General features: G+C 41.5%; 1 protein-coding gene across 1 annotated transcript in view; it reads right to left on the reverse strand.

Moving 5' to 3' along the window:
- fndc1 (fibronectin type III domain containing 1) overlaps positions 1-17,067 on the reverse strand; it is a 355,166-nt gene that overhangs the window by 276,750 nt on the left and 61,349 nt on the right. The window contains exon 2 of the mRNA XM_043696167.1: positions 305-499. Within this exon, the coding sequence (XP_043552102.1) occupies positions 305-499 (195 nt within the window). The remainder of the gene's footprint in view (positions 1-304; positions 500-17,067) is intronic.

The raw sequence follows: 17,067 nt of genomic DNA on the forward strand, positions 1-17,067 counted from the left end.
GAGGCTGGTACAATTACAACATTTAAAAGGCATCTGGATAGGTATATGAATAAGAATGGGTTGGAGGGATATGGGCCAAGTGCTGGAAAATGGGACTAGATTAAGTTAGGATATCTGGTCAGCATGAACAATTTGGACCATGTTTCTATGCTGTGCATCTGTATGACTGTCAATGAAGACAGTTTTAGCATGGAAGGGTAAAATGTGGTGACATAGTTTTTGAGGGCTGAAGAGCTCGGTCCTGCGCTGTATTTTTTTTGTGGTATCTCTATTTCACATCGCAAATTGCCAGTGACCCACTTACCTACATCCTGTAATAAAAAAGACCGTTTGTTTTCCTCTGCCTTGATGAATTTGAGGTTTTCCAGAGTTTTACCATAGCCAATAGTATAGTGAGCCACAGGTCTCTTGGACACATTTTCCTGTTGCTCCCAGAGGACTTGCAGTCCTTTTTCATGAGGTAGAACCTTTACATTCTTCAGCTTCCAGTTGGAAATAACTGCAATGAAAGAACATTAATACTTTGTCAGTTTTTACAGAGTACAATGCATAACTTGACATGAATGATTCTGAATAATTGTCCAACTATTTGAGAATCCTAAAGCAAAATACTGCAGATGATTGAAATCAGATATTTTTAAAAATCAGAACATGAATACTCAGCAGGTCTAGCAGCATCTTTGGAAGGGGAAGGTTATGATTCACTTTGACTTTCCATCAGGAAGTTCTGTTCTTTACCACAAAATTGAAGAGGAGTCTTTATTAGGAGCTTCCATCTTACTGAGGATACTTTAGGCCAATGCACATTCAATAACTGGATTCAAAAACCCTGCTCACATTTTGACAACTGTGACAAATTCTACCACAGCAGCTGTGACAATCCACTTTATCCTAAAATAACTCAACACTTTTAAAAATAAAGTCAACTTGCTTTACTCCCAACGTTGACAGATGCTTTTTCAAAAAATCCAGGATCCAGGTCCACATCCTTCTGATCAGATCCTGTCTGTGTATCAAATTTTAATTAATTCTATACATTAATTTAAATTATTTACAAACAGGGGAGAAAATATGATCGCCACCCTGAATGCTTGCAGTGTGCTAGTCATGCACAAAGTCTAGACCTGCCCTCATGTACTAATAGCATGGCAATGTGACATTAATGCAACATGCAACAGTAAAGAATTCAATTATTCTGATACTTACAAAATATCTTGATATACTTTGTAAACATGCATTTTGTTGGGCTCTTCTCAGTTTTGATGGTTTGAACTGATACAAGTTGCATGCACACATATGAACAGACATATTTAAGCATGGAACTGGAACATATGTTAAATGAGATGTGCTATGTTTTCTGTTCACAAAGAACAGAGATCTTTCAAGTATTACAATTTGTCAGAGTGTGGACTTTTGTACATCCAATGTCCAGTTGGCTACACGTGTAATAAATTATTTTAAAGTGCCTTCAAGATTCTGAAAAATTGCCAAGAGTTATACAAACACAAGATGTTTTCCTTTACTAATTCTAGCAGCTTAGCTATGTCATTTTTTATGGAGAGTTCGAAGTTAAGCTGTTGCATGGGGAGAAGGCTATTCCCACCTAAAGCATTTGGCAATGTTTGCAAGCTATCTGCTTACAAAACCTCATGAATATATCTTGATTTTTTTTCCCAGGAAAAAAAGGAATGCATTTCTTATCCAATGCATAAAGATAGTCAGTCCATGATGGAGAATGGCTTGTATGCACCAATGATCCCGAATGATGCCCTTAGGAGTTCTTGCCTTCTGGTAGGGTGACCCAAGGCAGGCAGGTCTGGTGGGAAGGGATTAGGTGCCAGCCAAAGTGTGATCCAATAAGCTCTCACTGGGACAACAGGAAACTTACCAATTATTAAGGCAATACAAAGCTGCAACAAGATCAGTCTACGTCACTGAAATCTTAATACAACCCATCAAGATTACATGCACAACAATAGCACCTCAAGTCCTCATGGTAAATAAAGGTACACCATAGGCTTCTACTAGAGTCCATTTTCCAAGTCCTGCAGTGATGGAGAATATTTTATGTGGATTCTAGGATCTGAAAGGGTTAGAATAGAGGATGTTCAGTGTTGCCCAATATGTCATTATTCAGGCTTGGGGAGGAACTGCTCAGGAATCTGAAGGACAAAGAACAACCATCTGGGTTTTCTCAAGTCCCTCATATAATTGGTCTAGATTTTCCAGTTGCCTGAGAATGATTTCTGTAGCACAGATGAGAGTTGCGCATCAGGACTCTGTGGAATTCCCAATGCAGCAGACTCCACGGGAATTCCACAGGAAATTGAAGATTTTAATCAGTAATTCCCTCGAGTCTGGACCCTCTTCAAAGTGTGCATTCAAATGAGAGAATTCCAACCATTCCACTGCTGTTAAGTAAAATGTTACTGAGGAAACATTTGCCTCTTAAAACCTAGTCTAACTACTGGGTAACTATTAAACTGACACCAAACCTACTACAACACCAAACCTAATTACACCTCCCACAGACCCTTTATAAACCCAGATCCTAGCTTGACAGGATTTGGAGAGTTTGTTTAACATGCACGATTAGTAAGCTTTGAACATTCAGGAAGGAGAGATCACATCCGGAGTGACAGACAGCCCGAGTCAGCATATATTTTAGTGCTTTCAGAACAGTGTGGAAATAAAACTGGTAAATCTGTCATACCTTTTCCCATTTTACAAGTTTAAAATTCAGTAGTCTAGGTAGAAGGTTAATAAGGTAGCTGAGTCAGCTGACAGAGGAACAGTTATCGGACAACTACCTGAAGCCTAAACAGGGCCTCAATAGATGTTCACTACATTTGAAGTTTCAACTATTCGAAGTTAGTCATACAGCAGAGAAACAAGTCCACTATGTCTATGCCAAATCAACAAACATCAAACAATACTTATCCCACTAAAGTGTACTTATAGCCTACAGTGCCCTAGAATTTTGAGTCAGAAGTCACATGATACCAGTCCAACATGTTTAGTTGAAATCTCAAGCTTTTGGAAGCTGTTCCATCTTCAGAGAAAGTGCGACTTCACTTGACAATGGAGCAACGCTCCGAAAGCTTGCGATTTCAAATAAGCCTATTGGACTACAACCTGGTGTCGTGTGACTTCTGACTTTGTCCATCCCACTCCAACACTGGCATCTCTACATCCTGGCATTTTAAGTTTTTGTCCAAATGCTTTTTAAATGATGTGGGAGTACCTGACTCCACCACACTGTCAGGCAGCGAGTTCCATATTTCTATAATCTTCTGGGGGAAAAAAACTCTTCATCTTAAAAATTTATGTCCTCTGCTCTTAGACACATCAGCCATAATGAAAAGGTTCTTACGATCTACCCGATCTATACCTTGCATAACTTTGTATACTTTAATCAGATCCCCCCTCAGCATCCTCTGCTCCAGGAAAAACAACCCAGCCTACCCTTAGACTTTCATCAGGATTTTGCCTGAAATGTAACCTCCTCTGCACCCTCTCCATTGCAATCACATCCTTCCAGTAGTGTGGTGAAAAGAAATGCATATAGCATTCCAGCTGTGGCCTAATCAATGTTCTACAAAGTTGCAATAAGACTTTTCTCCTATATTGTGTGCCACTCTGATGAAGGCACCATTTAGGACAGAGATGAGGAGAAACTTCTTCAGCCAGTGAGTGGTGGCTGTGTGGAATGCTCTGCCCCAGAGGGCAGTGGAGGCCCAGTCTCTGGATTCATTTAAGAAAGAGTTGGATAGAGCTCTCAAGGATTGTGGAATCAAGGATTATGGAGATAAGGCAGGAACAGGAGACTGATTGAGGATGATCAGCTATGATCATATTGAATGGTGGTGCAGGCTCGAAGGGCAGAATGGCCTACTCCTGCACCTATTGTCTATTGTCTTATGCCACCTCCACCAGTCTGTTTACCTAAGCTGATACCTTCAGGGATCTTTGGACTTGTACAGCAAGGTCCCTTTGTTCCTCAGTACTCCCGAGGGACTTATCATTGATTGTATATACCCTTATTAGCCCTCCCAAAATGCATCACCTCACACTTGTCAGGATCAAATTCCATCTGCCATTGCTCTGCTTGATTAGCCTGAGACCATCGTCCTCATGATCAACACCACCATCAATTTGGTGTCATTTGCAAGCTTACTAATTATAACTTACACATTTGCATCTAAGTTGTTAATGTACATAACAAACAGCAAAGGCTCCAACACCGATCTCTGTTATTATTATTAACAAGCGCACCATTATTAACAAGCTTCCAATCACAAAAACAACCCCTCCATTATCACTCTTTGCCTTCTATTTGTAAGCCAATTTTGGATCCAGTTTGTCAATTAGTCTTGGATTCTGTGGGCTCTTATCTTTTGCACCAGCCTTCCACATGGGATCGTGTCAAAGACCTTACTGAAGTCCATATAAACCAAATCATCAAATATATTTAGTTACATTTTCAAAAACAAATTTAAATTAGTCAGACAAGATCTCCTTCCAACGATTCTGCGCTAATCCCAGATCAGTACCGATTAATCCTATTCTTCAGAATTTCTTTCAAATAATTTCTCTCCCATTGACATCAGACTAACTGCAGTGTACTTACCTGGCATCTCCCTGCTGCCCTTCTTTAACAAAGGAACCACATTAGTTACCCTCCAGTTACCTGTGACCAGCAAAGTATTAAATATTTTGTCAGGGAGCATCAGCAATCTTCTCTCCTGCTTTCCACAGCAGCCTGGGATACATCTCATTGGGCACTGGAGATTTATGCCTCTTTAAGCCCACTAAAACACCTAATACCTCCTTATTAACACACTGGCCCTAAATTCTCACTGAACTACTTTTAAAAGACTCCCACTTTCAAATGTAGATTTACCTGCATGTAACTGCTCCCAGTCTGTTTGCCAGTTTTTGTCTAATGATACTGTAATCAGTCTTTCCTAATTTAAACACAAATTCAGCACTATCCTTATCCCTTTGCATAATGACTTTGAAACTTACAGAATTATGGTTACTATCCTCAAAATGTTCACCCACTAACTAGGATCGCATCATGTGTCAATGTTAGCAAAGTTGAAATTCCCTACTATAACCGTATTTCACTCACACCTCTGATTTGCCTCCATATCTGCTCCTTTATCTCCTTCTGTCTGTTGGGAGACCTTCAGTACAATCCAAGCAAAGTAATTGTCCATTTTTTTTTCCTAGCTTTACCCAGACAGCTTCATTTGAAGACATTCTCCCTCATTACTCCAGTGATGGTCTCCTTTATCAATAATATAATGTTCCCACCTCTCTAAATTTGCTTTCTTTCTGCAGATGCTGCTCAACCTGAGTTTCTCCAACTATTGCTGTTAACCTTTGTTTTATTCTTTGCTGTTGTACTATATTCTCCTATTGATAAAGTTAAGAATGCTGTATGCTTTACTGAGCACTTTGGCACCCTATTCTGCCAATTTCCATAATTTGTGCATGTACACCCCCAGGATCCTCTGCCTCTACATTCCTTTAAAATGATGACCCGTCTTTCATATTCTCTCTCCATATCCTTCTTACTGCAATGAGTAACGTCACACCTCTGTGCATTCAATTTCACTTGTTGGCTCATTCCACCAAGTTCTACACTAACCCCTTCACAGTTCACATCAAAGTTTCATCAAATTCTGAAATTGTGCCCTGTACACCAAAGTCTATCTTATTAATTTACAACAGGAAGATCAAAGCCCCAACAACTAATGGGAACTTCCACTACAAACCTTCTTCTGATTCAAACAAAATCCATATCAGTATTTTGTGCTTCAGATAACTCAGTCAATTCTATATTTTATGTTTCACTGTCCCTCACCTTCCATAAGCTGTAACTCTGCTCAACAAGTTGTCATTCACCACTTGGAAGGCCAAGTATACCATCATCAGCATTACCTTAGTCAAACATTTGCTGCCTCAGCAATAGGTTCCAGCAACTTAGTTAAAACAACTTGCCTTTAATAAATCAATGCTGGTTGTCCTTGATTAATCTGCATTCGTTCAAGTGACTATGATTTTCTTCCCAATTATCATTTTTAGATGTTTCCCCACTAACAAGGTTAAACCAACGGACTTATCTTTGCAAATGTCTGATTTAAACAATGTACCATTTACAATTCTCCAGTCCTTTAGCATACCTTGAGTTTAAGGAAGATTGGAGAATTATGGCCAATGCCTCCACAATTTCTACAATCTCTTCCCTCCATGTCCATGGGTGAAATACATTCGGTTCTGCTACTGTCTCAATACTAAGAGCAGAAAAGCTGCCCCATGCTGCCTCCTTAACAATTTAAAATTCTTCAGATGTCTGAATTACCTCTTTGTCCCAGTGACCCAAGCAGCATCATATTCCTTTGGAAAGATGGATGCCAAGTATTCATTTCATATCTCAGCCATACTCACTGTCTCCAGGTGTAAATTCTCTTTTCATCCCAACTTAGCCCCACTTTCTCACCCTGTTACTATTTATACGGCCACAGAAAACTTAAGAATTTCCTTTCACATTAGCCCATTTTCATACAATGTTCTGGATTCTCTTCTTTGCTTTTTCACTTTTCCAGTGAATAATCTATAATCAACTAGCTCCCAGTTGTATCCTCCCTTAACACCTTCTCTAGCTTAATCTTTTTTTTCTTCTTTCAGAGATTTTTGGATTTGTTTGGCATGTTTTTCTACTTCCTAGGAATAAACCTTATCTGTAGCCAAAATCTCTTCTGTCTAGGTCTCCCATTTTTCACGAGGAACTTTTCATTACATTCACTGACTTGACTGAAGTATATGACTCAATAAATTGGATTGTACTCCATGATTTGTGTGTCACAGAAACTAGGAGGGGCCATTCAACCCTTCAATGCTGCTCTGCCATTCCATATGATCCTGAACTTAAAGAAAGATAACTTTTATGGTATGAGACATGCATTGGCTAGGATAAGCTGGCCAAGGATACTTAAAAGGTCGATGGTGAATAGGCAATGGCAGACATTTAAGGATCACGTGGATAAACTTCAATAATTGTACATCCCTATCTGGTGTCAGAGTAAAACAGGGAAGGTAGCTCAACGATGGTGAACAAGGTAAAAAGGGATAGGGCTAAAGCCAAAGAGGAGACATAAAAATTGGCCAGAAAAAGCAGTAAACCGGCGTGCTGGGAGAAATTTAAAATTCAGCAGCGGAGGACAAAGGGTTTAATTCAAAAGGGAAAAATGATTATGAAGGTAAGCTTGCAGAAAGTAAAAACTGACTGGAAACATTCCCATTGGTATGTGATGAGAAAAAGACTGGTGAAGCCAAATGTTGGTCCCTTGCTGTTGGGATCAAGTGAATTCATAATGGACAGAAAGTTGGCAAACCAGTTGAACAAATACTTTGGATCTATCTTCACTAAGAAAGGCACAAATAACCTACAGGAAATGCTAGGGCACAAAAGGTCAAGCATGATAGAGGAAATGAAGGACATCTTTAGATTAGATTAGATTAGATTAGATTAGATTACAGTGTGGAAACAGGCCCTTCGGCCCAACAAGTCCACACCGACCCGCCGAAGCGAAACCCACCCATACCCCTACATTTACCCCTTACCTAACACTATGGGCAATTTAGTATGGCCAATTCACCTGACCCTGCACATCTTTGGACTGTGGGAGGAAACCGGAGCACCCGGAGGAAACCCACGCAGACACGGGGAGAACGTGCAAACTCCACACAGTCAGTCGCCTGAGGCGGGAATTGAACCCGGGTCTCTGGCGCTGTGAGGCAGCAGTGCTAACCACTGTGCCACCGTGCCACCCACAAATTTATTAGTCAGGAAAAGGTATTGGGGAAATTGATGGGAATAAAATCTGTTAGGTCTCCACGGCCTGATGCTCTGCACCCCAGAGTACTTAAGGAATAAGTACTCTGGCCCTAGAAATAACAGACACATTGGTGATCATTTTCCAGCATTATGTAGACTCTGGAAGAATTCCAATGGACTGGAGGGTAGCTAATGTAACCCCACTTTTTTAAAAAAGGGAGAGAGAAAAAAATGGGGAATTATAGGCTAGTCAGCCTGACATCGATGGTGAGGAAAATGCTGGAGTCAATTAATAAGAGTGTAATAAATGATCATTTGGAAAGCAGTGACAGAATCAATCCTAGTCAGTATACATTCGCTAAAGAGAAATCATGTTTGACAAATCTTTTGGAATTTGAGGATGTGACCAGTAGCATGGACAAAGGTAAAATCAGTAGATGTTGTGTATCTGGACTTTAAAAAGGCTTTTGACAAATTCCCACACAAGAGATTAGTGAAAAAAATTAAAGCTCATGGTATCGGAGGTAATGTATTGACATAGCTCAAGAGCTGGTTGGCAGACAAGAAGCAGAGAGTTGGAATAAATGGGTCATTTTCAGAGCGGCAGGCAGTGACAAGTGGGGTTCAGTGCTGAGAGCCCAGCTGTTCACAATATGTATTAACGATTTGGATGAAAGAATTGAATGCCATATCTCCAAATTTGCACACGACACTGAGCTGGGTGGCGGTATATACTGTGAGGACGATACTAAGAGGCTGCAGGGTCACTTGGACAAACTGGCTGAGTAAGTAAATACTTGGCAAATGCAGTACAATGTGGAAAAATGTGAGGTTATCCACTTGGACACAAAAACAGGAAGCCAGATTATTATCTGAATGGTGGCAATTTAGGAAAAGGTGAGGTGCAACAAGACCTAGGTGTCATGGTGGAACAGTCGCTGAAGGTTGGCATGAGGCAATGAAGTAAGCTAATGGCATTCATAGTGAGAGGATTTGAGTGTCCAAGTAAGGATGTCTTACTGCAATTATACAGGACCTTGGTAAGACCACACCCTGAGTATTGTGTGCAGTTTTGTTCTCCTATTCTGAGGAAGGACATTCTGATTATTGAGGGAATCCAGTGAAGGATCACCAGACTGATTCCCAGGAAGTCAGGACTGATATATGATGAAAGATTGGAATGACTTGGCTTGTACTCGCTGGAATTTACAAGAGTGAAGGGGGATCTCATAGAAATATAAAATCCTGATGGAAATGACTTGGATATAAGCTTAAGTGGTATAGTTGGTAAGTTTGCAGATGACACCAAAATTGGAGGCGTAGTGGAGAGCGAAGAAGGTTACATCGAATTACAATGGGATCTTGATCAGATGAGCCAACGGGCTGAGGAGTGGCAGATGGAGTTTAATTTAGGTAAATGCGAGGTGCTGCATTTTGAGAAAGCAAATCTTATACACTTAATGGGAAGGTCCTAGGGAGTATTGCTGAACAAAGAGACCTCGGAGTGCAAGTTCACAAGTCCTTGAAAATAGAGTCGCAAGTAGGTAGGATAGTGAAGGCGATGTTTGGTACCCTTTCCTTTATTGGTCGGAGTATGGAGTACAGGAGTTGCGATGTCATGTTGTGGCTGAACCGAACATTGGTTAGGCCATTGTTAGAATATTGTGTGCAATTCTGGTCTCTTTCCTATCGGAAGGATGTTGTGAAACTTGAAAGGGCTCAGAAAAGATTTACAAGGATGTTGCCAGGGTTGGAGGAAAAAGAAAGACATATCAGAAGTGAGCCTTATTTCTATTGTGGGTAAGATGTTGGAAAAGGTTGTAAGAGATAGGATTTATAATCATCTGGAAAGGAATAATTTAATTAGGGCTAGTCAACACGGTTTTGTGAAGAGTAGGTCGTGTCTAACTAACATTATGGAGTTCTTTGAGAAGGTGACAAAACAGATGGATGAAGATAAAGTGGTTGATGTGGTGTACGTGGACTTCAGTAAAGCATTTGTTAAGGTTCCACACAGTAGGCTGTTGCACAAAACACCGAGTTTTGGGATTGAAGGTGATTCGATCAGAAATTGGTCAACTGAGAGAAGACAGAGGGTGACGGTTGATGAAAATAATCATCCTGGAGCTCAGTTACCAGTGGCGTGCTGCAAGGATCTGTTTTGGGGCCACTGCTGTTGTCATTTTTATAAATGATCTGGATGTGGGCGTATAAGGATGTGTTAGTAAATTTGTGGATGACACTAAGGTAGACAGAGTTAACTCCCCAACCTACCTAGAGACATGTTGGGATATAGTAGCTCACCCTCAGGCCAGAGACAAAGAAACAGAGTTAACCAGTGAAGAAAGGAACACACTGAACAATTCATCAGACCAGCAAACTTAGGAGTATCTGGGAAATATTTGAAATTTCTAAAGAATAGGAATAGAGTTGCTAGAAGTGCAAAATTGAACTTTTAACCTTTGCTGTCTTCAAATAAAGTTGTTTCATTGACTGCAGACTCATGCTGAGTAGTCATTTCCTGATATAGGCTAAGGTACCTGAGGAAATTAATATTGCATACATTGGTTAAGGAGTCTGCAGGTTCTTAGAGACACCCTGTTCCAGACAATAATGGAAAAACATGGAAAATGCAATGGTGTTTTTAAGATGAAGCAGGTACAATGAAACTAAGTTGTGATTAGCTAAGGGAGTCATTTGATTTGGTGATTGTCATTATTTATAGGAATTATATTGAAGCTAAAGGAAGGAAGAGTCACAGAATGGCCAGGTGAAGGTAAGGAAGGAGTCGAAATTGGAAGCCAAATTGATAACATTTCTTTTATGGGTAATGGTGGTATCTACCAAAGTCAGTATTTGTTGCCCATCCCTAAGAGATCTTGACATAGTGTTGAGTTGAGTTTTTGAACCATAGTGTAGTCACTACCAAATGCTGTTACAGCAGAAACTCCAGACATTAGACCAGGGAACAAACAATCAGCAATATAGATCCAAGTCAGAATGGCACATAGCTTGGATGTGAACTCACAAGTAGAGATGTATGACAAAGTTAGTGGTACCATTCTAGGTGGTGGAAACTGCACTTTTGGAAAGTGCAATTGAAGCCTTGGTGCATAGATGCAATGCATCTTTCACATAGTGCACACACCTGCCATTACAGGTGGACAGATTGAACGTTTCAGTTAATGGGTAGATTGAATGCTTAAGGTGGTGAATAGATTGCTGATCAAATGAACTGCTTTTTCTTATCATCTCCACCTCAACCACTACAGTCCAACAAGGCTATACAGACATATCTACACTAATCTCACTTTCTCGCACTAGACCTATAACATTGCATGTTATGACATTTTGCGTGCTTATCCACACACTTTTTTAAAATGATCGAGAGGTCCCCTGCTTCTACTAACCTCCCAATCAGTGCAATCCAGATTACCACCACTCTCTGGGTAAAAATGCTTTTCTAAATCCCACCCCAAACCCCCCCAAACTTGCTACCTACCACCTTAAAATTATTCCTCATGTTATTAACAGTTGCTTCCTAACTATATATCCATGTCCCCTTCAATCTTCCACTCCTCAATCAGGACCCCCTCAGTCCCTCTACTCTTAACAAAATGACTCAATCTTATCCAAGCTCTTTTCATAACGAAAGAGTTCCAGTCCAGACAAAGGCCTGGTGAATCTCCTCTGCAATCCCTCCAATGCAATCATACCACACCTACACTGTGGTGACTAGAACTGTACATAGTATTCCAGCTGCGGCCTAATCAGTTTTTTCTCACAGCTCCAACATAACCTCCCGGCTCTTATAACCTATGTCACGACTGATGAAGGCAAGTGTCCCATATGCTTTCTTAACTATCCTATTAACCAGTGCTATTGCCTTCAAGGATATATGGACAAGAACCTCAAGATTCCACTGTTCATCTGAGCTTCCTTGTGTACTTCCATTCATCAAGTATTCTCAATTAATTCCCATCCATAATTGCCCAGATAAGGTTAATGTTGTGTGTTTGGAGTTACTTGTGGACTAAACCAGGTAAGGACAGCAGATTTCCTTCCTTCATAGACATTAATGAACCAGGTAGGTTTCTACAAGTGGTCACCAATAGGCTATCTGTTTATTACAAATGTTACTGACTTCAAATGTAATCACCTGCCATGATAAGATTTATTCTTACATCCCCAGAACATTAACCTGGGTTCTGCATTGGTTGTCCATTGACATTACCACCACATCCTCATATAAGGAAGGAGCACTTCGTCTCCAAACCACTCTATTTGGATATGGAGGTGCAGAGGGCTTATCAATCCATTATGCCATTTCCTGGTTTCCTACTGTAAAGCGCCATCAGACTGTTAGGTTTCATTAAAATGGCCATCCTAATTTTCTTTGCTTGAAGACCTCCAAACTGTACAAATGTCTCTTAAAACCAGTCACCTGAGGAAGATGCTGTGCGCACCAAGCTGTTATTAAACGCAGTGTTGTGGCCATTAAGCACCTAAACAAAGTATTACCTAATCTTATCTTTTTAAACTTCTTCCATTCCCAAATACTAGAAACCCATCTGGGAGATTTAACAAAACTGTTGGCAAACTATGGATAATCTTAAGAACAAAGAAAATTTACAGCTCAGGAACAGGCCCTTTGGCCCTCCAAGCCTGTGCTGATCCAAATGCACTGTCTAAACCTATTGTCCAATTCCTAAGAGTTTGTATCCCTCTGCTCCCCAGCTACTCATGCATCTGTCCAGACACACCTTAAATGAATCTACCTCTACCACCTCTGCTGGCAACATGTTCCAGGCACCTACCACCCTCTGTGTAAAGTACTTTCTGCATGTATTCCCCCTTATAGTTTTCTCCTCTCACCTTGAACGAGTGACCTTTCATTATTGAATCCCTCACCCTGGGAAAAAGGTTATGCCTATCCAACCTGTCTATACCTTTCATGATTGTGTAGACCTCAATCAGGTCCCCCTCAATCTCCTCTTTTCTAATGAAAACAATCCTAACCTACTAAACCTGTCTTCATAGCTAGCACCTTCCATACCAAGCAACATCCTCGTAAACCTTCTCTGCACCGTCTCCAAAGCGTCCACACCCTTTTGGTAATGTGGCAACCAGAACTATACACAGTATTCTAATGCGACCGAATCAAAGTCTTGTACAATTTTAAAATGATCTGCCAGCTCTTATACTCAATACCCCGTCTGATGAGGGAAAGCATACCATATGCCTTCTTGACCACTCTATCCACCTGTGCAGGGTACAATGGACCTGGACACCCAGACCTATCTGCTCAACAACTTTTCCCAAGGCTCATCCGTTTACAGTATAGTTCGTTCTAGAATTAGACCTTCCAAAATGAATCGCCTCACATTTGCCCGGATTGAACTCCATCTGCCACTTCTCCACCCAACTCTCCAGTCTATCTATATTCTCCTGTACTCTTTGACAATCCTTATGCTTTCTGCTACTCCATCAATCTTAGTGTCATTTGCAAACTTACTGTTCAGACCACCAATGCCCTCTTCCAGATCATTTATGTATATCATAAGCAACAGTGGACCGAGCACTGATCCCTGTGGAACACCACTGGTCATTAGATTAGATTAGATTAGATTAGATTACTTACAGTGTGGAAACAGGCCCTTCGGCCCAACAAGTCCACACCGACCCGCCGAAGCGCAACCCACCCATACCCCTACATTTACCCCTTTAACCTAACACTACGGGCAATTTAGCATGGCCAATTCACCTGACCCACACATTTTTGGATTGTGGGAGGAAACCGGAGCACCCGGAGGAAACCCACGCAGACACGGGGAGAACGTGCAAACTCCACACAGTCAGTCGCCTGAGTCGGGAATTGAACCCGGGTCTCTGGCGCTGTGAGGCAGCAGTGCTAACCACTGTGCCACCGTGCCACCCACGATGGTCATCTTTGTCCATTTTGAGAAACTCCCTTCAACTACTACTCTCAGTCTCATGTTGCTCAACCAGTTCTTTATCCACCTAGCTAGAACACACTGCACACCATGTGACTTCACTTTCTCCATTAGTTTACCATGGGTAACCTTATCAAACACCTTACTAAAGTCCATGTAAACGATATCAACAGCCCTTCCTTCATCTATCAACTTGGTCACTTCCTCAAAGAACTCTATTAAGTTGGTAAGGCGCGATCTCCCCCGCACAAAATCATGTTGCCTATCACTGATAAGCCCATTCTCTTCCAAATATTAATAGATTCTATCCCTCAGTACCTTCTCCAGCAACTTTCCCACCACTAACATCAGACTCACTGGTCTGTAGTTACCCGGAATATCCCCACCATTGCATCGCCTCACATTTGCCCAGATTGAACTCCATCTGCCCCTTCTCCACCCAACTCTCCAGTCTATCTATATTCTCCTGTATTATTTGACAGTCCCTTATGCTTTCTGCGACTCCATCAATCTTAGTGTCATTTGCAAACTTACTGTTCAGACCACCAATCCCCTCTTCCAGATCATTTATGTACATCACATTCTTGTACAGAGGGATAGCATGAACAACCCTCCAGTCCTCCAAAACCTCACCTGTGTTTAAGGATGCTACAAAGCTATCTGTCAGGGCCCCAGCTATTTCCTCTCTCGCCTCCCTCAGCAACCATTCGGTGCTGGGGATTCGTCCACTTAATATCCTTTAGCCTACCCAACACATCCTCCCTCCTTATGTCAATGTGATCCAGAGCAAAGAAACTTCTATCTCTAATCTCAACATTCATCATGCCCCTCTCCTCAGTGAACACTGATGCAAAGTAATCATTGAGAATCTCACCCATTTTCTCAGGTTCGACACACAGCCTTCCTTTGTTATCCTTTAGTGGACCAATCCTTTCTCTCGTTACCCTCTTGCTTCTTATATATGAATAAAAGGACTTGGAATTCTCCTTAATTCTGCTCACTAAAGTTATTTCATTACCCCTTTTATCCCACTTGATTCCTCATTTAAGTTTGGTCCTACTCTCCTGATATTCCTCCAAGGCCCGTTCTGTTCCTGGACCTCATATGTGCTTCCCTTTTCCTCTTGGCTAGTTGCACAATTCTCCTGTCATCTACGGTTCACAAATCTAGCCTTTCCTATCCCTGGTTTTCAAAGGGACATCCCTATCCTGCACGATCTTCAACCTGTCTTTGAAAGCCTTCCACATATCAAATGTGGATTTCCCTTCAAATAGCTGCCCCCAATCCACATTTCCCAGCTCCTGCCGAACTATGATATAGTTGGCCTTGGTCCAGTTTAGTACTCTTCCCTTAGGACCACTCTCATCCTTTTCTACAAGTATTCTAGAACTTACAGGATTGTGGTTACGATTCCCAAAGAAATCCCCCAATGCAACTTCTACCACCTAGCCTGGCTCATTACCCAACACTAGGTCCAATATGGCCCCTTCCTTAATTGGATTATTGACTTACTGCTCTAGAAAACTTTCCTGGATGCTCCTAACAAATTCTGCCCCAACCAGACCTCTGACGCTAAATGTATCCCAGTCAATGTTGTGAACATTAAAATCTCCCATCACCACCATCTTAGTGCCTCTACATTGCTCCGTAATCTGTTTACCTATTTGTTCTTCTACCTCACATATGTTGGGACGCCTGTAGTACTGCCCCAACAATGTAACTGCACCCTTAATGCCTCACTGCTCAAGCCCTCCATCGTGTCCTCCTTTAGCACAGCTGTGATATCATCCCTGCAATGCACTCCTCCCACCCCCACCCCACCCCCTTTTACTTCCTTCCCTGTCCTGTCTGAAGTGCCTATATCCTGAAACATTTAGTTGCCATTCATGCCCTTCCTTCAACCAAGTCTCTGACTGCAATAACGTCATACTCCCAGGCACCAATCCAAGCCCTAAGTTCATCTGCCTTATCCACTATACTCCTTGCATTAAAGTATATGCACTTCAGACCACCAGTTCCTTTGTGTTCATCTGTTCTCTGCTTGCTCTTCCCCCGGTAATGCTAACGTCATGATCCTTACAGCCTCTAGTTTCCGCCTCACTGTCTACTAGTCTTCTCTTCTGGTTCCCAGCCCCCTGCCACATTAGTTTAAACCCTCCCCAACAGGAACAGCAAAAACTCCCCCAAGGACATTAGTTCCAGTCTGGTTCAGGTGTAGACCATCCAATTTGTAATAATCCCACCTTCCCCAGAATCGGTTCTAATGTCCCAAAAATCTGAACCCTTCCCTCCTGCACCATCTCTCAAGCCACGTGTTCATCCTTCCTATTCTTTCATTTTTACCTTGGCACTGGTAGCAATCCTGAGATTAACTTAAATATTATGAGGGATCTATCTCTAAATATTGGTTAACTCAAGACACCTCCATACCTACTATAGTACAAGTTTAGAAATGACCAAACCCAACACCCACACCCCCTCCCCCCCCCACCCCACTGTACACACCTTGACTCTCTAGACCCATTTGGGGGCTAATTTAAACCATGCATTTCAAAACAAAAAGGACCCAATCTAATGATGTCACAATCCTGGGTTGGGGAATGAAGAGCCCAGCTCTGATGGGGTTAGATGTGTCATCTCTGAGTCCTGATAGTCTTTGTAATTATATGTGGCTAGCCAAGTTAACTTCTACCTATTGCTACTATGCAATAAATTACAATTTGCTATCAAGGCAAGCATCTCTTCTTGTTAAGACTCATGAATGGTCTACCTTTTCCCACTGTTAACCAAACAGACCCTCAGACTGAATACCAAAAGGAGAATTAGCAAGAAAATCATCCTCTGTGACTGTAACCACGTCCCATCCATACATACTTCAATTTCTCTGTAAAATCCTCTCATTCTTAAAATCCTCCCTGCCTCTGTCCCTTGTTCCAGTGTCCACAGCATTCCCTATCCCTGTACAACTTCCTCCAGCTACTATAGCCCACCATATCACTAAATTCCACCAATCACTATAATATCAGAGAATGGGGTGAAAGCAGGAACAGCATACTGAGTTAGATGATCAGCCATGGTAGGGCAGGCTCGTGTGGCCAAATGGCTGATATTTGCCCCTCTTTCCTGTGTTTCTCTATAAACTCTATTGCCATAATTTCCTTTAGTCCCCACAACCCTCCCTATCTGTATGAAGGTGTGAAATAAACGGATAAATGGACAAATGCTAACTATAGAGTGACTTTTAGATTTTGCAAACAACTGCAGAAA

The sequence above is a fragment of the Chiloscyllium plagiosum genome, chromosome 9 (assembly GCF_004010195.1).
Source record: "Chiloscyllium plagiosum isolate BGI_BamShark_2017 chromosome 9, ASM401019v2, whole genome shotgun sequence".
Classification (NCBI taxonomy): Eukaryota; Metazoa; Chordata; class Chondrichthyes; order Orectolobiformes; family Hemiscylliidae; genus Chiloscyllium; species Chiloscyllium plagiosum.